This window comes from Nuphar pumila, chromosome 8, assembly GCF_984573655.1.
Source record: "Nuphar pumila chromosome 8, dmNupPumi1.hap1.1, whole genome shotgun sequence".
NCBI classification, from domain to species: Eukaryota; Viridiplantae; Streptophyta; class Magnoliopsida; order Nymphaeales; family Nymphaeaceae; genus Nuphar; species Nuphar pumila.
Genome location: NC_143256.1, coordinates 16,245,552 through 16,268,153, shown reverse-complemented (window position 1 = coordinate 16,268,153; position 22,602 = coordinate 16,245,552). Strand labels below are relative to the sequence as shown.

General features: G+C 38.7%; 1 protein-coding gene across 1 annotated transcript in view; it reads right to left on the bottom strand.

Moving 5' to 3' along the window:
- LOC149829679 (actin-interacting protein 1-2-like) overlaps positions 1-19,602 on the bottom strand; it is a 46,620-nt gene extending 27,018 nt beyond the window's left edge. The window contains exons 1-3 of the mRNA XM_090015242.1: positions 19,567-19,602; positions 16,188-16,454; positions 14,338-14,760 (exon numbers count right to left, since the gene is read on the bottom strand). Coding sequence (XP_089871368.1) covers positions 14,338-14,760; positions 16,188-16,454; positions 19,567-19,602 — 726 coding nt within the window. The remainder of the gene's footprint in view (positions 1-14,337; positions 14,761-16,187; positions 16,455-19,566) is intronic.
- Between the last annotated feature and the right edge of the window lie 3,000 nt (positions 19,603-22,602).

The following is a 22,602-nucleotide window of genomic DNA, read 5'->3' as shown; positions in this document are numbered from 1 at the left end:
AGCCTCATCCAAAGAGGTATTTCATTTTCCGCCCGATCAGGTTAAGGGTACAAACCTGAGTCTCATTTCGATGAGATATTCCATTCCCCAATCAGGTCAAGGGTCAAAACCTGAGCTTCATTCCATGCGAGGTATTTCTGTCCCATCAGGTTAAGGGTCAAACCTGAGCTTCGTTCCATGCGAGGTATTTCTGTCCCATCCAGGTTAAGGGCATAAACCTGAACTTCACTCTCATAGAGTGAATCTTTTCTCTCCATTCTTCGTTTCATATCTACCATCTTCCTCGGGCCAATTTCTTCACACTCAGTCAGATCCTTCTAACTGGGGCATTTTTTTATGTATAGCCCAAATTTGGTGTGTTTTTCTTTGCCACTAAGCTCGGCCATGAGCCGGCTTAGTAGCAAAGAGGGGCATCTGTAAACACCCCAAATTTTCACTCACCTCCCCTACATCTCCACCAAACATCATCATTCAACCTCTGAAATCGTCGGAGGGCAAAATGGTCATTTTTTTGAGCCCGGACCTTGCAAAAGTCCAAATTTCATCTGAAACTCTCAAATTTTCTCTATTTTTATCTCAGATGTTCAAGATTTTACTCCTGACAGGAGACAGACATCTCCAGAGTCTTGGTTCAAGGTTACATTGCATAAGACATGACATTGCATATCATTGCATGAGCATTTCAAATCACTGCATTGCAAAGCATGTCATTTCGAGGTCCAGAACTCTTGATTTCAAAATTTTCAATCCAGATTAGAATTTCAACTCTTTTCAAAATTGATTTCAAAACCCTGGGTCTTCAAAATTATCAATTCTTCCCATTTCACCCCCAGGACTCTGAATTTCAAAATATTTTCTCAGGAAAACGATCTGGATAGTTTTTAATGTGGATTTCAGTCACTTCACCTCAGATTTTGCCGTTTTTGACAAATTTCAAATATCTTTCTTTTACAAAATCGCCCTACAAGGGCCAACTCTTTCCAAAATTCCTGTTTTGCCCATTAGTCCAGAGTTTATGAAAATTCCAAAAAGAAGTTGTTATTTTATCCTTATTTCAAAGAAGCAATGTGGGACCCACACTGAGGTGGTGTCACACAAGCTTTTTTTTTTTTGAAAAATTTGAATTTTGAAAAAAACCCAAAAATATATGAGCCTTGTCCCCTGGATTGGTGCCACTTGTCCTTTCTCTCTCCTCTCATCCACATGCCAAGTGTCAGTGTGGGGCTACCTTCAGAAGTCGCCACATGTCATCCCATTTATCTGCCATGTGTCATTTCAAAGACTACCAGAAGATGCCAAGTGTCATAGGTTGTCCTGTCTAGAAAAAGTGGAGTTTGTCTCCTCTGAGGTGGCGTCACTTGAAGTGTGTCTCCTGCAGGGGACACGTGTCAACCTCTCCCTCCTTCTAGAAAAGTAGCCTGACACATGTCTCTCCCTACTTTTCTCAAAAAAAGTAGGGGACATGTGTCACTCCTAAATTCCTACAAAAAAGGTAGGCTTGTCTCCTCTGAGGTGGCGCCATCTGGAGTGTCTCCTGCAGAGGACACATGGCAAGCTCTCATTTCCTCAGAAAAAGCAAGTGCCATGTGTCATTTCCTGCTTTCTTCAGAAAAACTAGAATTCAAAAGTTCAAATCTCCTCATAGGTGGCGAAAATCAAGAACTCCTACCTTTTTCATCCCGTCTGAGATGGCGCCACATGGCTTGGCCCACCTTCTCTCCCCTCTGCCACGTGTCATTCTCTGCTTCTTTCAGAAAAAGTAGAGGACACATGTCTTCTCCCTACCTCTTTCAGAAAAGTAGGAGACACATGTCACTCCTGGCCTTCTTCAGAAAAAGCAAACCATTTAAAATTCAAACAAGGCATTAGGTGGCGAAAATCCGAAGCTCTGATTTTTCCAGATGGCCTGTGAGGGCGCCACATGTCCCTTACCTCCTTCTCATCCCTCTGCCACGTGTCATCTTCTGCTTCTTTAGAAAAAGTAGGTAACACATGTCTCCTTCTCATTCCTTCAGAAAAAGTAGAGGACACATGTCCTCTCCCTAATTTCTTCAGAAAAGTAGGAGACACATGTCACTGCCCTCTTTTTCCTCCCTCTTGCCACATGGCATTGTAGGAGCCACCCTGAGGTGGCGCCACATGTCCATCCTCCATTCCTCCAGGGCCAACCTCCATTTGAATTTCAAACTTCTCCCTGAGGTGGCGCCATTTGAGAAAGCCTCTCCAGCAGGCTGACACTTGGAACCATCCTGGACTGCCACATGTCCAGATCTCCTTTCACCAGAAAAAAACAAAATTCAAATTCCTCTGAGGTGGCGCCTTCTGAGCCCACTGCTCTGTTTTTCTGACATGTGTCAAACACCTTTTGAGGTGGCACCATTCCAGGACTCCACTTGGCTCCATTTTTATTTTTATTTTATTTTTAATAAAGGTAGCCCACCATGAGGTGGCGCCACCTGAAGACTCCCTACAAAAAGTGAATTTGAAATTCAAACTCCAAGAGAGCACCCTCTGAGGTGGCACCTTCTGGGAACTCCCTGCAGAGAGAATCAAGCAAACTTTTAAAAAAAATTCCAAATTCCCCCTGCTGAGGTGTCTGACCCACAAAATTTCCATTTTTATTTTCTCAAAAAATCAAAATAGCCTTTTGAGGTGGCGCCACCTGAGGGCTCCCTGCAAAAGCCAAATTCGAATTTCAAACCCCCAGATGGCACCCCCTGAGATGGCGCCACATGGAGGGCTCAGATTGAACCTGTTTGAATTTCAAAAATTTTCAGAAAAATTATAAAAACAAGGGTTCACGCCCAGCCTAGGGGAGGATTTTTTTTAGCTCTTGTGAACCTGCAAAATCCGACCTAGCCTTCCTAAAATCCGATTTTGAACTTTGGAAATCGTGCCCCCTTTGGCTCATTGAAGAAAGGTGGAGTAGAGCTCGTGCTGTGGCGAATTCGATTCCAACAGAGGTCGATTTTTGTGAACCATCCGAAGCTTGGAGCGAAGGACGAAGGAAGCTCGTGATAGCTGCCCATTTCAAGAGCTCCTACACTGCGTAATGAAACAAGGTGCACTTCTTTTCCCCTTGATGTGACTCTATAATCCGAATCGGGAGTCGTTTGAAGAAAAAGCTCATCCGAGGGATGGATTGAGCTATTCTCGTAAAACGACGTATATAAAAATGTTTCATTATGCTTCCTTGATGATTTTAACATTCATATAGTTAGCTAGGTTTAATTTGCATTTTATTTCATTCATTTAGCATATTTCATGAATTAATTAGGATTAATTTAGCATTTATTTCAATTCTGCTTATTTTCAGTAGGTCTCTGTTTTTGTCAGTCAGTCCACACGTCATTTCATGCATTTGTTTTTTATTAAAAATTCCAAAAAAATCACGGAATGCGCCCTTATGTGTCCCTAAAATTTTGCCAAAAATTCGGAGGCATTTGAATTTGTTTACTGCGGTAAACATTCAAAATGGCAAGTCGGGTTTTTTTACCCGGGATACGTTTTGAAAATCATTTTCCGAATTGTAAAATCGAGATATCCCTCATGGGAGATCCGATTTCCGATCCGAAAGATGTTTGGAACTTGGGAAAATGTCTAGTTTGTAATATGATTTTATCCGATTTTTCTGATTTTTTTTAATGTCTGACAAAAATCCGAGATGTCGGTACACATGTCAGAGCCTAATTTGGGCCTCTGAGATCTTGGATCGACTTAGGGCTATGGTTTCTCTTTGTGTGTTGCTCCAAATCCGAAACTGTAAAAAGGGAAAGTGGTGTCCGAGATGTCCTATGTTTGAATCTGAAAGCCTGTAATTTTTAGAACAGTGTTGACCCCTGCTTCAGATTTTTCTTGTCAGCCTTCTGTTTTGCTACATTTGTCTGTTCTGTTAGTTTAGGCAGGAATAGTTATATTTTTCTCTGTGTTTCTGTTGATCAAATGCCGAAGTCATAAACATGAAAGTTGTTCATGTAGGTGTCGTTCATAGCTCTGATCAATTTCATAAATTTCCATGGCTGTTTTGTATTTGTTTGGTATTTTACATCAGATTAGGGTGATTTTACCTCTGTCAGAACTAAATCCCTGTTATTGAACTCACCATGGCTCAAATCCCGAGGCTGTAAAAACCAAAAATGTTCCATTTCGGGTCTTTTAGCAGTCTGCAAAATATCAGAAGTTTCCATGGTATAAATCTTGCATTATCATATTAGGCATTGCATTTGGTTCGGATCCATAGGCAAAATCCATCATTTTAGGACTTTCTTTGAATTTTGGCATTTAAATCATATCATTTCATGATTTTTAGCATTCTAGGCTGTTTATCAGAGTGTTTAGATGCTTCATACCGAATTTGGTGCAATTTGGAATCCATTTGAGGTTCGGATCATCCATAATACCAAAACAGGGTCCCGCAGGACCCAGATCCAAGCGAAAAACAAGCGAAAATCGCTATTTTTGATAAATTGCAAAATACCAAATTCTGATTTTACTGTCCTAATGTGTTTAGAAGCATGTCATATTGCATTTCATCATCATTGAATTCAATTTGAATTTCGAAATCCCAATTTTACTAAGTTTTCCTCCAAAAAACCCTGATTTTAAAGGTGTAACTTTAATTTTAGGGGTATTTTGGTCATTTTGACCCCAATTCCGAATTTCAAACTGTTTTCCACTGAATTTCTTGCATTTTCATCATTTCAAATATCAAGGAAGCATGAGAATAGGGTTTATATCCAATTAAGTCCAATAATTTCATAATATTATTGGAAAATCTTGGAAAAACCCACATATTTGAGCTAACTTTATTTCAAGCTTGGCAGGGACATTCCAAAGAAGGAGCTGAAGTCTGCAAATTTCTTTTATTTCCTTTATTTAGTGATGTAATAATGTAAATTTTGGAATAAGAGATTTAATTTCCTGCTTAGACTAGGATGCATGTCATATAGTTTGAATTTATGCAATATCCTGATTATATGATTCATGCATTTTATTTCAAAAGCACTATGGATGTTCACGAATGGCACGTGCACCAACTCTTAGGGAGTTGATGGACTCGGTGGGATCCATATTTACGGCCCTAGTCGGAATATGGACGAGACCCAGATCCGTCATCTTTCTACTAGTCACATTGAGCCTACACTCTTAGGCTATCTTAAAATGCACATCATATTTCCAAAGTTTTCAAAATCATGTGCATCAAATCAACTAAATTCTGAACATATTCATGGCCACAGTCAGGATATGTGAAGGATTTATCTTGACTTAATGCATATTTTTCCGACAAATCTCTTAGAAAATCTTTTCAAAGTGCGTTCATTCACTCATGACATTTACATCATGAAATCATTGATTTTCTCAAGATTTTCTCAAGAAAACTTCATTCTCAAGAAATCGATTTCTCAAGAAATTCTAAGGATTTTTCAAAATCGGTTTTCCAAAGACAAGTTTTTCCACAGTTTTCCCAGGAAAATGATATTTTCTTAAGATATTCAAAAGAGTTTTCCAATCTTTCTTCAAGATCCAAAATCGATTTCCAAGTATTTCAAAAGGTAAAATTCCCAGGATTTCGATTCCTCAAGTTTTGAATTTCCTTCTCCAATGAGCTTTCCTATGAATTTCCACCATTTTCCTAAGAAAACTCTCAAAGTCCAAGTTTTCCTAAGAAGTGCTTCCCTTTTCAAAAGGTTCATCTTTTCTCAAGAATCACTTCCATTTTCCCAGGATTTCCAACCATTCATAATTTTCCCAAGTCTTTATGAACTTTCCTGAGATTTCGAATCTTTTCCATCTGAGTTTCCTGAGAAATTGACTTTCAGCTTTTTCCTGAGAGAATCTTTTTAACTCCAAATATTTTCTAAGCATACATCATGTTTTCCAACTTGCATTTTCCAAAATCTCATAGCACATGCCTGAATTCTTTGTGCATTTAGGATAGAACATAACTTTGATAATTTAACTAAGTCAAGCATAGTTTTGGTCCTTGGTTCGATTACCCCTGTTAAAGGCGGCAGGAACGGTCGAACCTCGTACCGACAGGTCGAGCCCCATCCCATGGATTTTCCCGCAATTTTCAAAAACGGAGGCGAGTATTTCAAAACAATTTCCAAAATCCGGTCAAAGTTTGAATCGCGAAAGCGTTTCTCTCTTTTTCTCTTCCGCAAGGAAGGGAAGGCGGGGGAAAAATTTCGCGACGATAACACCCTCCGAGCTTCTCCCTCTCGGCTGCAATCTCCGGCGATGCGAGGCACCGGTGTCGCAGTCAGTCGGACCTTTGCCAATCTCCGGCAACCATCGCTAGCAGTTTGAAGAAGACCCTCTTATCTCCTAAATTTGAGGGTGGGTTTTGTTCATGTTCAGTGGCTCTGGTGATACAGTATCCAGTTATCCATTCTACAGGAGCAATACAGGCCAATCCTTCAATTTGGTTCTTGATCCTTTCTTTTTGGGGCACAACTGAACGTGGGTCTAGTTTCTTTCCTCCTTTTTGGGCGCAACCTCATTGGAAGAGTCAATCTTGCTATCCTTTCTTGGTCATCGTGCGTGCATAGGACTCTCCTTTTGTGCCTGCTGCTAAAAAAAGGTATGGATGTCTATCAATGTAACGAAGGCAATGGATAGCGTATCTTTATCTACCAGATAGTTGGTGAGTGAATTGCTTGTTCTCGATTGTCTAGGATTCTTGTAGTGAGTAACTGTGGCCATTGACAGATTTTAATATTTGGGCGTCTGTATTTTTTGTCTAACAGGCATTTTTATACTCTTTTTGCTTGAATTCTGCATATGGTGCATGTTGGTCATCATCGGTGTCATAAAAAATGTATTCATTTTTTAGCTTAAAGCTTTTTCGGGGTTCTACGGCCAATCTTGGTGGTCAGAGGCGGAGTTGGGGGGGGCGGGGGCAGGAATGGGCTGTAGCCCAGTCCTGCCTCTCGAAACAGTTAAATTTTTTTTTTTTAAAAAGCCCAGTCCTAGCCCAGCTCAGCCCTGACTGCAGCAGATAGTTTGATTTGTCCATATAAAATAGATTTTTATTAATAATTGTAGCCATTTTTTATTTTATCTCAATTTTTTTTTTTCGGAAGCGCTGCCCCCGAGCCCCCGACTATCACGCCATTTTTTTTTTTTGCTACACCCCTGTTTGCCCATCCCCCACGTCAATCCTAGCTACGCCACTGGTTTGTATCATACGAGTCTTTCTCACCCACATATAGGGCAGTTATTGCATTAATTCGCTCATATGAAGAACCATCCACATATTTTCAAGCAAAAAATGATATCAAATGGATAGAAGCCATGAAAGCTGAATTAGATGCACTTGAAAAGGCTTCTACATGGAATATTCAAGATCTTCCTTCAGGGAAGAAAACTATAGGATGTCGATGGGTTTATAAAATTAAAACCAAGAGTGATGGTACTCTTGAAAGATATAAAGCCCGTTTAGTAGCCAAAGGTTATGCCCAAGAATATGGGATTGATTATGAAGAAACCTTTGCTCCGATGGCTCGTATGACTACTGTCCGAACCTTAATTGCCTTAGCTTCTATCAAAAAATGGTCTATTTTTCAAATGGATGTCAAAAATGTTTTTTTAAATGGAAAGCTAGTTGAAGAAGTATACATGGAACCCCCTCCTGGTCTAAGTATTCCTAAGGGTAAAGTCCTTCGCTTAGAAAAAACTCTTTACGGACTTAAACAAGCACCAAAAGCTTGGTATGATAGGTTTAGTCGTGTTATGATTGATATTGGTTTTCAATTCTGTTTAACTGACACTGCTTTGTTTATTAAGAATTCTGATGCAGGGATCATTGTGCTTCTTCTCTATGTGGATGATATGATCATCACCGGAAGCGATAAACAGGGAGTTGAAACAATCAAAACACTTCTTAAATCTCATTTTGAAATGACTGATTTGGGCTTGTTGAGATACTTTTTAGGCATTGAAGTTGCTTATTCTCCTAGAGGATATTTATTATCTCAGACTAAATTTGCTTTTGATATTGTTTTCAGGTCTGGTATTACTGATGATAAGAAAGTTGACACTCCAGAAGTTGTTAATGTTAAAATGAAGATTGATGATGGAGAACTTCTTGCAGACCCTACTCCTTATAGACAGCTTGTCGGGGCACTTTCCTATCTATCCATTACCAGACCAGATATAGCACATGCTGTTCATACAGCAAGTCAATTTCAACATGCTCCTACTTCTGTTCATATGGGAGCAGTCATGCGTATTATCATATACATCAAGTCCTCTCTTTCACAAGGACTTTTCTTATCTTCCTCCTCTTCTCTTGATTTAATTGCATATACTGATGCTGATTGGGGAGGTGATCCCAATAACAGACACTCAACCACTGGCTTTTGTGTCTTTTTAGGGGAATCATTGATCTCGTGGAGGTGTAAAAAGCAGCAGAAGGTATCTCTCTCATCCACCGAAGCTGAATACAGAGCCATGGCAACCACGACCATGAAAGTAGTTTGGCTCCGACGACTGCTTGCTGACATGGGAGCTGAAGCAACAAAGGCTTCACAAATGTGTTGTGACAACAAAAGTGCGATCTACATTGCCAGTAACAGAACATTCCACGAACGCACCAAACACATCGAAATGGATTGTCACTACGTCAGAGAGGAATATCTACACGGGATAATTGATCTGCCATATGTCACTTCAGAATATCAGTTAACAGACTTCTTTACAAAGCCTCTCGCTGCTCCCCGATTTCACTTTCTCTTAGACAAACTTTCGCTCATTGTACCGTAAGTTTGAGGGGGAGTGTTAAAATGTAAAACTGTACACATATGTATATATAATAATATTATATTATTATTATATATATATATATATAAATACATTTTTCATTTCTTTCTTTTCTGTATTTTTTTTCCTTTATTTTTATTTTTTGTCTTTATGTCATCTAGTTCAGTTTGAACTAGAATGACTGTTGCTAGTCAAGTCCTGTCCAGACTTGACTAGCAATAGAGCTGTTGGACTGACACATTCCAACAGCTCTTAATAGAGCTGTTGGACTGACACATTCCAACAGCTCTAAATAGAGCTGTTGGACTGTGTCCAACAGCTCTATTGAGTCCTCTTTCAGCTGTGTATATAAAGGGGTGCAGCCCCTCTTGTATTTCATTCCAATGCTTCTTAAGCAATTGGTTTTTCATATCAATAAATAATACATTTTTGTTTTTATTTTGTTTCCGGTTATACCCTTTTTAAGGGTTATGCTTTAGTGTCATTCTTGACACTTGCCCTTGTTAATCTAAGCTCGTGTTTCGAAGATCCCCATTTCATTTCATGCTCAACAATGCAATTATGGCATCGACTGGTTCAAACATATTCTCAAGTTTCTCAGGCCAGAGTATTATTTTTAAAGAAAGAGTTTCAAATGCTAAGAAAGGACTCCATGACTATTATGGAGTATTTGAACAAAATGAAGACTATTACAGATCAATTGGCCATTGTGGGATGCCCTGTTAGTGACAAAGATATGGTGCGACAAACTTTGAGTAGGTTGGGGTTGGACTATCATATGATGGTTACTTCCTTATTGTGTTTGCCAGATTTACCTACATTTGAAGATCTTCGTGTCAAGCTTTTACAGTATGAGATGACGTTGAAAGGATTTTCTGAAGATACTCATGCTCATGTTGGAGCACACAATGTTCTTGCCACAGGAGTTGCCTATGGGCGAGGACGTGGTAGGTATGATTTTCGAGACAAATGGGGTCAAGAAAGAAATGGACAAGGAAGTTGTGGAATACTACCTACACCCAATGTTCCTCCCAATGGGCAAAGGCAAAGGACAATACCTACCTGCTTTCTCTGCAACAAAAAGGGACACATAAAGGCAAATTGTTGGTTTAACCCGCAAAATAGAGGAAAGCAATTGGAGACAAGAAAGGGAATAGATACATTGAAAAATAGTGGAGAAGTCAAAGAGTTACTATTATTCGCCTTGGCTGAATTGAATATCAAACAGAATAATCAAGGTACTTGGTATGTTGATTCGGGTGCAGCCACTCATGTCACTGGTGATGCTGGTAAGCTCCTAAATCTTGTTTCTTATGTTGGTAGAAATAGTATAGTCACTGGAGATGGGTCTCACCACCATATTTCGCACATTGAAAATTTTGTAATCCCATTGTCCAACTATTCTCTTGCACTTTCAAATGTCATTCATGCTCCTAATATCAAGAAAAATATTGTTTCTATCTCTAAACTTGTAGATGGCATTAATGCTTCAGTTGAGTTTACTCCTTTTTCTGTTTGTGTTAAGGACCTTCAAACGAGAGAAACATTCACTGAAGGAAAACGTCAAGGAAATATGTACGTGTTCCAAGAGAATCCTTCCTCTCGTGTTCAACCTGTTGATTCCATCTTGAAGCTCACATCATCATCTTCAGTTTCTACTGAGAGTGTTTTTAATCTTTCTGAATGTATTGAGTCGAATCTTTGGCATGGTCATCTGGGTCATTGTAGTAGTCGCTTTATTGATAAGCTTGTTTCAAGTAGTCTTATTCCCAAGTCAAGTCTAGACTTAAGTGTCGATAATAAAAAGTGTTCTAGTTGTCTTCAGTGTAAGAGTCATGTTCTTCCTTTTCATTCCATTAATAAAAGAGCTTCAAGACCATTTGAAATTATATGTTCTGATGTTTGGGGCCCGGCTCCAGTTCCTTCCATGTATGGCACTAGATATTATCTCATATTTGTTGACAGTTATTCTCGATATACATGGATCTTCTTTATGAAAAGTAAATCTAAAACCTTCAAGTTATTTCAGAATTTTCATTCTTTTGTTCAAAACCAATTCTCTCAGAATATTATTTGTTTCCAATGTGATGGAGGGGGTGAATTCTCTTCAAATGACTTCATAAATTTCCTCCAAACAAATGGAATAAGTAGATATGTGTCTTGCCCTCACACACCTCAACAGAATGGGATTACTCAACGGAAGCATTGTCATATTGTCAAGAGTGCAATGAGCATGATGCATGATAGTAACCTTCCAGTTACCTTCTGGGCAGAGGCTTTTCACACAACTGTCTATGTCATAAATTGATTGCCTATGAACATCTTAGAGAACAAATCACCCTATTTCTCTTTGCATGGTGTGCATCCAAATTATCACGATTTGCGTGTATTCGGGTGTATGTTATGTTCATGTTGACAGTTCAATGCGGCACAAGTTTCAGGATAAGGCCTTAAAGTGTAGATTTGTGGGGTATGCTGATGATTACAAAGGCTACAAATGCTATGATCCCGTGAGCAAGCGCATAAAAATATCCAGAAATGTTGTGTTTGACGAATCAAATTTTGGTCATAATGCTAGCACTCCTCCTGAAATTGAAGTTTATCACCCTTGGTTGAACTCAGATCTCTTTTCTAGTATTGATAATGTATGTTCTTCTTAATGTAATCAAAGAGACTAGGGAAACGTATCTACTGTTGCGCAAAGAACTCAAGAAAGTGTAACGTCTGAATCACTATTGGCCCCCGAAAGGTATAAAGGCATTGGTTACTCTCGACGTGAGAAGGAGATACCTCCCAGCTTTAATCAGGAGCATAATTCTCCTTATGTTTCCACTCAATCACTTGCTCACAGAAGGTCTACCCGACCTCGGCATCCTATTGATAGGTGGGTCAGTTATGATAACTTCACGATGGATTTTCAACTTTTCTTAACCTCTTTGGGCAAGGAAGATCAACCGACAACATTTTATCAAGCAATAAATTCTAAGAGATGAATTGAAGCTATGAACAACGAAATGGCGGCTCTTCATGAGTCTGGCACTTGGGATATTGTTCCCAGACCACATAATCGGAATGTGGTTGGGTCAAAATGGGTCTATAAGATAAAGTATAAGCTAGATGGTGCTATTGAGCGATATAAGGCAAGGCTGGTTGCCAAAGGATTCACACAGGAGCAAGGACAAGACTATGATGAGACCTTTATTCTAGTTGTGAAAATGGGAACTATCCACATCATAGTATCATTGGCTGTTGAGCACCAGTGGACTCTCAACCAATTGGATGTGAAGAATGTGTTTCTACATGGAACTCCGAAGGAAGAAGTATACATAGAGCAGCCCACTGGGTATGCAAAAGGGAACTCTAAAGAATACGTGTGCAGGTTAAAGATAGCTATATATGGTCTAAAGCAGGCATCTCGATCTTGGTTTGACAGTTTCGCTCTTGAAGTAGAAAAATATGGGTTTAGTCGGTCTCTTCTTGACCATTCTCTTTTCATATTTAAATGCAAAGATATAATTACCCTGTTATTGATATATGTTGATGACATTATCATTACAGGTAACTCTAATGAACATATTGAACAGGTTAAAGAACTTTTGAATCATAAATTCAAGATGAAGGATCTTGGTAAACTGCGATACTTTCTTGGAGTAGAAGTTGACAGGACTCCTTAAGGCATGACGCTTACTCAGCATAAGTATACCATTGATGTTCTTAGCAAGGCAGGTATGACAGATTGTAAGCCCCTCAGCACACCCAATGTACTTCATCAGAAACTCAGTTGCTAAGATGGAGATTTGTACGAGGATCCTACAGGATATCGCAGGATAGTAGGAATGCTTCAATATCTTACCTTCACTCGGCCTGACATTGTCTATTCTGTCAATCAGGTATCTCAGTTCATGCATGAACCACATATTGGGCATATGAAAACCGTTAAATGCATTCTTCAATATTTGAAGGGTACTATTGGAGATGGTCTTCTGTACAGAAAGAGTATGCCTGGTCATCACATGCATGAACTCCTTACTTACACAGATGTAGATTGGGCAGGAGATCCAGATGAACGTAGGTCTGTCTTAGGATACTGCATTTCATTGGGCTAAATCTTGTCTCCTAGAGCAGTAGAAAACAAAAAGCCATAGCCAGGTCGAGCACAGAAGATGAATATAGATCAATGTCAGCTACTACAGCCGAAGTAACATGGATCAGACACCTGTTGACAGAAGAGAATCGATTTCTAAAAGTATTCTCTTGTGTGACAATCAAAGTGCTATCAACATGTCATTCAATACTATCTACCACAGTCGTGCCAAACATATTGAAATTGATCAACATTTTGTAAGACAAAAGGTTGAAGAGAAGGAAATTGAACCAGAATACGTGCGGACTGCTGATCAAGTTGTTGACTTGTTTACAAAAGGACTTATCAAGGACAGATTTTGGATGTTCATGGTCCAAAACCATGTACAACTGGAGGGGGGTGAAAAGATACTGTCATTTAGTATAAGGTCTGGAACTCAGAATCCAGACCCAATTCCTTTCATTTTAAACACATGCTCATTAATGTTTCATTAATGGCATGCTATAATTTTATCATAACATGTAATGGGTATTTTCATACCCTAGCTATTGTATTTGTGTGTATTTAATCAGAGAAGCAAAAATGAATACCCTGATTAGGGATTTTTGCTACAGCCACGTTCTCTCTCCCCATGTTGTGTTGTTGCTTGTAGATGAAGAAAGGAACCCATGATTTCTATCAAGGCGGGTCGACCCGTTTATTAAACGGGTTAGTTTAAGCCCAACCTGAACCCGCCTAAAAGGCGGGTTGGCGGGTCGGGTTGGGAGGTCGTGTCAGGTTTTGCCACCCCTAATCTCAATATTTGTCATATTTTATGACAAAATCTTTGCAGTTTGTAGTTCTACTTTTAAAGGCAGTGACATTTTTTATTGATAAAAATATAATTTACAATCAAGCTCCTTTACCACCGGAGAAAATTATTAACACTATCACAGTTCACTATACATGGAGTTCACAAAACTATACTAGTCATCAATAACTTCACTTTTCATATTCTTTATATATTTTATATTTTTCACTCCATTGTTCTCTAAAATGCCAAAATTACTTCTGTAATATCACATAAGGGCATTTTTGTGAAGCACATTCTTGTACCATTTCTATATTGAGGGATCTAACATTTCTCCATCAACGCAAGATTTCATTTTCTTGTTATTCAATTGCAATGAACATCTAGTCAGTCTTTTCCCTCAAGACATGTTTTATTTAGAACACAAGATCTTGTTGGCTTACTATGCCTGACTCAACATTGAGTAGTAATTTTAGCTAGTGTGTAAATTTCCTACCCCATCAAGGTGCAAGATTGAATTGAAATATATTCATTTCAGTGATCATATTGGATAATAGGAAGACACATCATCATGTTCTCCAGCCTAGTTGCAATCATAAGTCATCAAGAAAATCAGCTTCAAAAAGATGGTGCAAGCACACAAACCACAAGATATAAAAATAAAGGCAACTACTACATGTACATGAAGAAATGGTGCTACCTTGTTATCAAAGGCAAATGTGGTGAGCTCTCCTTCCACCACTGCAAAACATTTAATTTGAGAGTTCTCCCTTCTCTGTAACCTTCCTGCACATCCAACTCCTTGCATCCATCGGACAATCACCCCATCATAACTGCTAGATAGAATAATATTCTGGCTGCCTTCAGAGGTGACTGCCAAACCAGTGACGCTCTTCATGTGCCCAGAAAATGATACTGGCATCTTTTCTAGGTCATTGGCTGAATATATACTAATAGTGCCACCAAGGGAAACAGTGACAAGATGATTATTCTGCCACAGGCAACCAACTAGCATTCCATCCAGTCCAGAATCAGATGAAGTAAGTGTCTTCTTCACCTTACCATTTCCATTTTCATCAATCTCCCACACTTTTGCAGTTTTATCTGCAGACACTGTTAGCACCTGAAACAGCAAGATAAGCTTTCGCAGTAAGATATGAGAGTTGGCTACTAGAGAAATAAATATATAAAACAAAGAATGAATAGGTATCTTTCTGTTGAGTCACACCAAAAGAAAAAATCATAATCAGCAAGTGCATTCTCTTTGAAGACCTAAAAATAAGAAAAAACAATGTATCAAATATTGCATTAACACTTTAATCCACCTGTAAAATTGCAACAGGCAATTCAGTCAAAACCAGAAATCCAGCAGTAGCCGATGTGATTCGAAGCTAACAAGGAAAATGAAGGGCTTTTCACCATCTCTATTTCTCATAGTGACATAATCACTTCAACAGATTAAGTTTGCAAACTAAAGGCTATTAAGATACAGCATACAATGCAAACTACTTGTCTTAGATGTTCAAATGATATAACCCAAATATTGTTAAGATATATATATATACATATATATATATACTTGTATATATATTATATACTTTAAAGTTAAGTCAACTGTGGTTGACTTAGACTAGTTGTTGGACTGCTGGTCCAACGGCTAGAAATCTAGCCATTGGACTAGGTCCAACAGCTAGTCAAACTAATGTGGACTCCCTTTTTCTCTCCATTAATCTCTTTTCTTCCTCCGTTTCTCTATAAATATGGGTGCCTTTGTAAGGTAAGAGAGTGATGGGTAGTTTTAAGCTTCTTGTGTGTTTTTGAGTGTATTGTAATGATGATTAAAATGTATTTTTCTTTGTATTTTTAATGTTCTTTATTAATGAAGTTATTCATTCACATTCTATTGTGTTTTATTTTAGTTATTATGTTTTTATCCAAATGCATTGTGTTTTTATTCTTGGAGTTCATTATAGAGTGCATTGAGGTCCATGCCATTTTGTGACATGGTATCAGAGCAAGGCATCATGGTCTTGAAAAAGATTCGTATTAATGAATAGCATGGATTCGAGGATTTTGCATTCCGGTATGTATCTTTAGCTTTTCTATCTTCATATGTATGGTAGGTGTTTTAAAAGGGTTATATTAAAAATGAATGTCTTCTTTTGAAATTAGAATATGTAGAAATTGTTAGAAGTCAAGCACCTTCGACCAGATCTTCATCCACAGCAGAAGAGAAAGGGATTTGCAAGAAGGAGAGGCGGCAATGACTGACACGATTCTCAATGAGAGGTTGTGCCCTATATTCAATGTTATATATATGATACAAGTTGGATTGGGTCTGTCAACCCAGACCCGATAATACCAACCATGTAAATACAATACAAAAGAATCATTTTGGGTCTAGAACTAGACCTGTACACTACATTCTCAATACCCTCCTTCAAGTTGTGCATGGTTTTGCAACATGGACAACTTGTTCTTCAAGAACCAAAAACGCATATTGGTACGACCCTTAGTGAACAAATCTGCCACTTGGTCAGCCGTAGGAACATAAGCAGGTGCAACTTCTCTATCTTCAATCTTTTGCCGAATGAAGTATTGATCAATCTCTATATGCTTTGTGCGACTATGGTGAATAGGATTAAAAGCAATTTGTATGACACCTTGATTATCGCGCAAGAGAGTGGTGGGTAGCATAGATTCTCCAACTTCAGTCAAAAGATGTCTCAGCCATGTGGCCTTTATTGTAGCAGCCACCATAGATCGATACTCAGCTTCAATACTAGATCGTGCAAATGCACGTTGTTTCTTGTTACTCTACGCCATCAAGTTCCCATCAAGAAAAGCACAATATCCAGAAACCGACTGCCTGTCATCTGGAACTCCAGCCCAATCTGCATTTGTGTATACATCCAGTCGATGTTGCTCCCCTTTAGTCTTGGATTGATGATAAACTAGACCATCTCCAAGAGTTCCTTTTAAATATCGAAGGATTCTCTTGACAACATTCATATGCTTTGTTCGTGGGTCATGCATGAATTGTGAAACTTGATTCACTGCATACACAATGTCTAGTCTAGTGAAGGTGAGATATTGGAACATACCCACAAGACTCCGATATTTCTTGGAATCTTCATATGCTTCCCCATCCCGGGATCCGAGTTTATGATTAAGGACACTAGGGGTGGATAGAGGTTTATAATCCTTCATGCCTGCCTTATCCAACAAATCCAAAGTATATTTGTGTTGGGTTAGTGAAGTGTTTCATCCTGTCGATCCACCTCAACCCCTAAGAAATAACGCAAAACCCCCAAATCTTTCATCTTAAACTGTCGACTCAATAAGATCTTGGTAGCTTCTATGTGTTCATCGGAGTTCCCAGTAATAATAATATCATCCACATATATAAGAATTAAGGTGCGTACCTGACAATCTCGAAAAATAAAAAGCGAATGATCAAGATGAGATCGAACCCATGTCTCTGAACTTCAATAGAGAAACTATCAAACCATGAGCGGGAGGCCTGCTTTAGCCCATAGATGGCTCTTCGTAGCTTGCAAACATGCGTGTTGGGGCTATGTTTGGTATAACTAGAGGGTTGCTCCATATACACCTCTTCCTTGAGAGTGCCATGCAAAAAATACATTTTTGACATCAAGTTGACTTAGAGTCCATCCATACTGAACTGACAAGGACAGAACTAATCGAATAGTTTCCATCTTGATCACAGAACTAAATGTTTCGGCATAATCTTGCCCGTATTCTTGAGTGAACCCTTTCGCTACTAGCCTCACCTTATAGCGTTCAATGGATTCATCGAGTTTATACTTGATTTTATAGACCTATTTAGATCCTACAACATTCTTGTTCGATGGTCTAGGAACAATCTCCCAAGTCCCACACTCATGTAAAGCTTTCATTTCCTCATTCATGACCTCAACCCATTTGATTGACATAGATGCTTGTGAGAAACTGATAGGTTCATCATGCTTTTCAATCTGGGAGATGAACAGTTGTAAGTCTGTAGAGAAGTTGTCATAACTTACCCATCTTTCAATAGGATGGTGAATCCTCTCAAGCCTCCTGGGTTGCACAATAGGTCGTTGAACTTTGTCTTTGTTTCACTGCACATAGGTAATCCCTTAAAACTTTGTAACATCTGAAATGACAGGCATAGTAATATCTTGTGTGTTTGTCGACATTTCCTTTTCTGGGTGTACAACTGTACTATTTTGTTCTGCAGATAGTGTATGACATGAGGGTACGTCATGCATCACCATTTGATCAAGCACCTCAGCAACAAGCCATGGCTGATAACTTTTAGCATCCTTACAGTGTCCCTCTGTACTTCCTGAATCATCAGTATGAGTCTCGTGAAACACGACATTCCATGAAACTCTGATGCGACTGGTAGTGGAGTCATAGCAGTGATATCCTCTATATTGATCAACATATCCAACAAACCTACACCTGCATGCCTTTTTCTGAAACTTATCACGTTAAGAACTGTCAATATGAACATAGCATATGCAGCCAAACACTCGCAACTTATTATAGTCAGGATGAACCCCCAATAGTGTAAATAGCGTAAAATAAGGGGATTGATCTGCTAACAATTTCATTGGCAGTCGATTTATGACATAGACAGCTGAATGAAAAACTTTCATCCACAAGTTTAAAGGAATGTGAGTGTTATGCAACATACTCAGCGCACTCTCTACAATGTGCCAGTATTTTCTTTCAGCCGCACCATTTTGTTGTGGTGTGTGTGGACAAGATATTTGACGACCTATTCCATTATCTTAGAGAAATTCAGTAAATTCCTTTGATAAGTACTCTCATCCACCGTCACAATGAAAATATTGAATTTTAGTTGAAAATTGATTACAAACTAAAGCACAGAATGAGCAGAAAAGCTTGAAAACTTCAGATTTATATTTGATAAAATAAATACAGGTGTATCTAGAGTAACTATCAATGAAAGTAATGTAATAATGATTGCCCAATAAAGAAGACTGTGGGGCATGTCTCCAGACATCAGAATAGACAATTTCAAAAAGCATAAAATCTCTTTGATTTATTGAATGAAATGGAAGAACATGACTTTTACATAATTGACAACGGAAACAAAGAAGAAAATCAGCCTCGACATTCAAACTAGACTGCGGAACAAGTCCACTAGACACAAGCTTCTCAATAAATGAATGATTACAATGACTAAGACGACGATGCCAAATCTCTGGCTTATTACATTGAGATAGACTAAAACAAACTTTGAATGACACTGGACGAACTGGTTGTGAATTTATTGATGCATCATGAACTAGAAGAGACTCCTTGAAGACATACATGTTTCCTTGTCGTTCTCCTTCAACGAGTGTCTTCTTCGTGAGAAGATCCTTGACACATACAGAAAGAGTAAATTCGACAAAAGAATTAGTATCATCGACAAGTTTAGAAACAGAAACAATGTTTTTAACAATACTAGGAGAATGGTAAACATCAGATAAAGGTAATGAGGAATTGGGGAGTAGAAGGAAAATATTTCCAACATGAGAGATAGGATGAAGAACACCATCTCCGGTTTTAATAAATCTTACCAATATCACATGTCACATGTGCAGCAGCCCGGAGTTAATGTACCAAGTCTCCTACTCAGTTTGCTTGAAGCTCAATTCTGAAAGAGCGAAAATCAAAAGATTCTTCACATTTTTCTTTTCATCTCCTTTACGGTCGTCTCCTGCTTGTCCCCTAGTAGAAGGCCCAGCACTATTAAACTTGCCTTTGTTTTGCGGATTATGCCAGCAATTTGCTTTAATGTGCTCCATTTTATTACACTGAAAACATGTCGGGATGTTTATAGGGTTCCCTGGATACAAGTTAGGTGACATGTAGGGTATGGGAAAAAGCCCACGGCCTCCTTGATTACCTCTTCTATGTCCACGCCCGCCTCAAAAGCCCCCATGTCCTCGCCCTAATACTACTCATGTGACAAGTACCTCATGGTTGTTGGAATTCAGGGTCATCTTCTCGCCCCTAATGGTAACTTCATATTGTAGTAGCTTAGTCCGTAGATCTTCAAAACTGGGCAATGAAGGGAGGCATAGAAGAGAGGTGACTAACATGTGGTAGTCAGAACCCAGACCATTCAGTGCCTGTTGAACCTTTTCTTTGTTAAGAATTACGCAACCCACCATGGCTAGTTGATATGTAATACTCTTGATTTTGTTCATGTATTATGTCACTGATAAACTCTATTTCTTTAAAAGCTGAAATTCTCTCTTTAAATGCAAAATCCTAGCTTATGAAATCTGTGAATAAGTCTGCGCCAATATTTGCCACAACTCTCTGGCTGAACATTCATCTAGGATGGCCACTAATATCTCATGGGAAAGCATAGAGGTAATGTAAGCCACAACTGCCTGATCTTTTCTTCTTCATGTTACAAATTTTGAATTATGAATCAATTTGTTGGAAACCTCCCCTTTATCATCTCGCTCTTCTTGCAGAATGAATTCTAGTGGTGCATGGATCGTTCCATCAAGATATCCAGAGAGATCCAGACTCTTAATAAAAGGAAAACTTTGTCACTTCCAGGTTAAGTAGTTATATGAGTTGTCCAAGGAAACTGGAAGGGAGAATCCATGTGAAAGGACAACAAAAGAACACTCTGACCAGCAGTTTGATTTACCAGCAATGTAAATCTGTTTTTTTTTCTTTTTGCTACGAAAATAATATTGCAGGGAAACAAATAATCAGTAGAACACGACAAATTAATGATCTGAATTTTTTTTTTTGTATGGACCGAAACTTTGATTTGGTTTTGGAGAATAAGATTTGACTTGAAAGACAAAAGAGAGATCTAGGTTTAAATGGAAACACAAATCTGATCTGATACGATCAGATTTGATTTAACGCTGCTGAAGGGAAGAATCAATATGCCATGGCCAGATCTAATTTAGTCTGGCTTGGAACGAAAACACTAGATCTGGAACGATCCGATCCAGCATCAAAGAGGAAAAAAAATAATCAAGATTTAAGAAAACAGATCTGGTTTGACGTGACCAGACTGTTTGACGTGAACAGATTCAGTTTTAAGAGATCGAAAACTTAGAGAGGAAGAAAGATGTTTAAAATTTTTAAGAAAGAGATTTTTAACCCAATATGATAAGATCAATTTTCAGGACAGAAGGAGAATAGAATCTGATCTGATAAGATCAGATCTTGGATCAAAGAAAGGAAGAAGAGAACTCGACCTAGTATTTACTTCTCAGCTGTGAACACCCCAAATTTTCCAAAAAAATCCAAAAATGACCTTTTTTGCCCCTGACTCCATCTTCTGAGAAAATCAAAGCTAAAATTCAATCATTCTTCAGATTTTCTGGATTGAATTCCATATTGATATATTCAAAATCAACTTCGGATCCGAATCCAGTACTTTAAATCCATATTTCCTCAAAATCCGGATCAAAAACCCATTTCTGAGGAAATTTTCTCAAAATAGCTTTTAATTTCTCAGAAAAACTCCCTTTTGTAAATATTTTTGCAAAAACACAAAAAATTAGTTTTAATCTTTTATTTTCTCAAATCTTAGGACTTTTACTTAAAAATACAAAAAAAATGGAAAAATAACACCAAAAACCAAAAATTGGGAAAATTTCAAGAAAAACGAATGAGTTTGAGACTTTTAAAAATCGATATTTTGCTAAAAGCCTCAGGAGCCCCCTCTTTGTAAATTTTCGAAATAACAAGGGGCCCCTTCTGCAAAACAGGTTTTTTTTTAGGGTTTTTTTTTTACCCTTCGTAAGGAAGGAGATGGGAGAAGAGCGCAGCCGCCTCTCCCGAAACCCTCTTCGTCGCCCAAGCCCTCCATGGCCGACCTCCCTCCACCCTCCATCACGAAACCGTTGGGTCTCTCTCCACCCTCCATCACGGAACCGCTGGGTCTCTCTCCACCCTCCATCACGAAACCGCCATCTTCACCCTTCATCTCTAACCTCCTCTTCCTGAATCTTCCCTGCTCCTCCTTAAAAGGGGATTCAAGGAAACCCTAAGATCCACCGCTTCTTCACCTCCTCATTCGCATCTTCTTCCTCTTTCGTTTTGAAGGGAGTCTGACAGCAGACCCATCTCCTATCCCTTCAGTCGTCTTTTTTGCTTCTTCTCCTTCCCTTGGTTTATTTTCCCCGTCAACTGGAGGAAGTCGACTCTGCTTCAGAAATCTCAAGCGATCTGATGAGGGCTTCTCCAACATTCATTCCTTCGACCTTATCCAAAAGAAATTCGGTAGCTCCCCTTTCATCGAGAGCCTCTGCATCTAAGAGGAGTTGACCAATCCTGAAAGTTACAGCCTACAGAGGGACGCCACTCCCGCTTCAGTTGAAATCTCACAATCGGGAGTCTTAATCCTGAATCATAAGCCACAAATTTCTTCCCTGTCAACTGAAGTTTGATCTCATAAGCCGAGAATCACAAGCAAGACAAAGCTCATGCTTCGATCAGCGAACCAGGTAAACATCGGTTGTTTCCTCTATTTTAATTTCGTCTGATAGTAATATTCTCTTTTCATCGTTTTTTTTTTTCCTTTTCTTCCTTCCCCTTTTTCTTTCTCTTTTTATGTTGTCTCTGATTTCATTAATCTTCTCATGCGTCGCCCCTTTTGAAAGCACCATAGGTAAGATCGTGTTGTCTATAGCAACAGTGATCTACCTATGTGCTATATCAATGGAATCCTAAATTCCAACATCTTTTTCCTGCATTGCAAATTTTGTTTTCTTCAGTTCGTTTAGCATCCAACATTTTTTTTTTATAACTCGTTACTATATCTCTGCTGCTAGAGATAATCCACCTAAGCCTTGATTTATCAACATTCTCATCTATCTGTTTAAGATTCCATGATCCATGTTTGCTGCATTTTCCTTGATCCCTACCTCCATCTTATAACATTCCAATTTGAGTCTGTTTT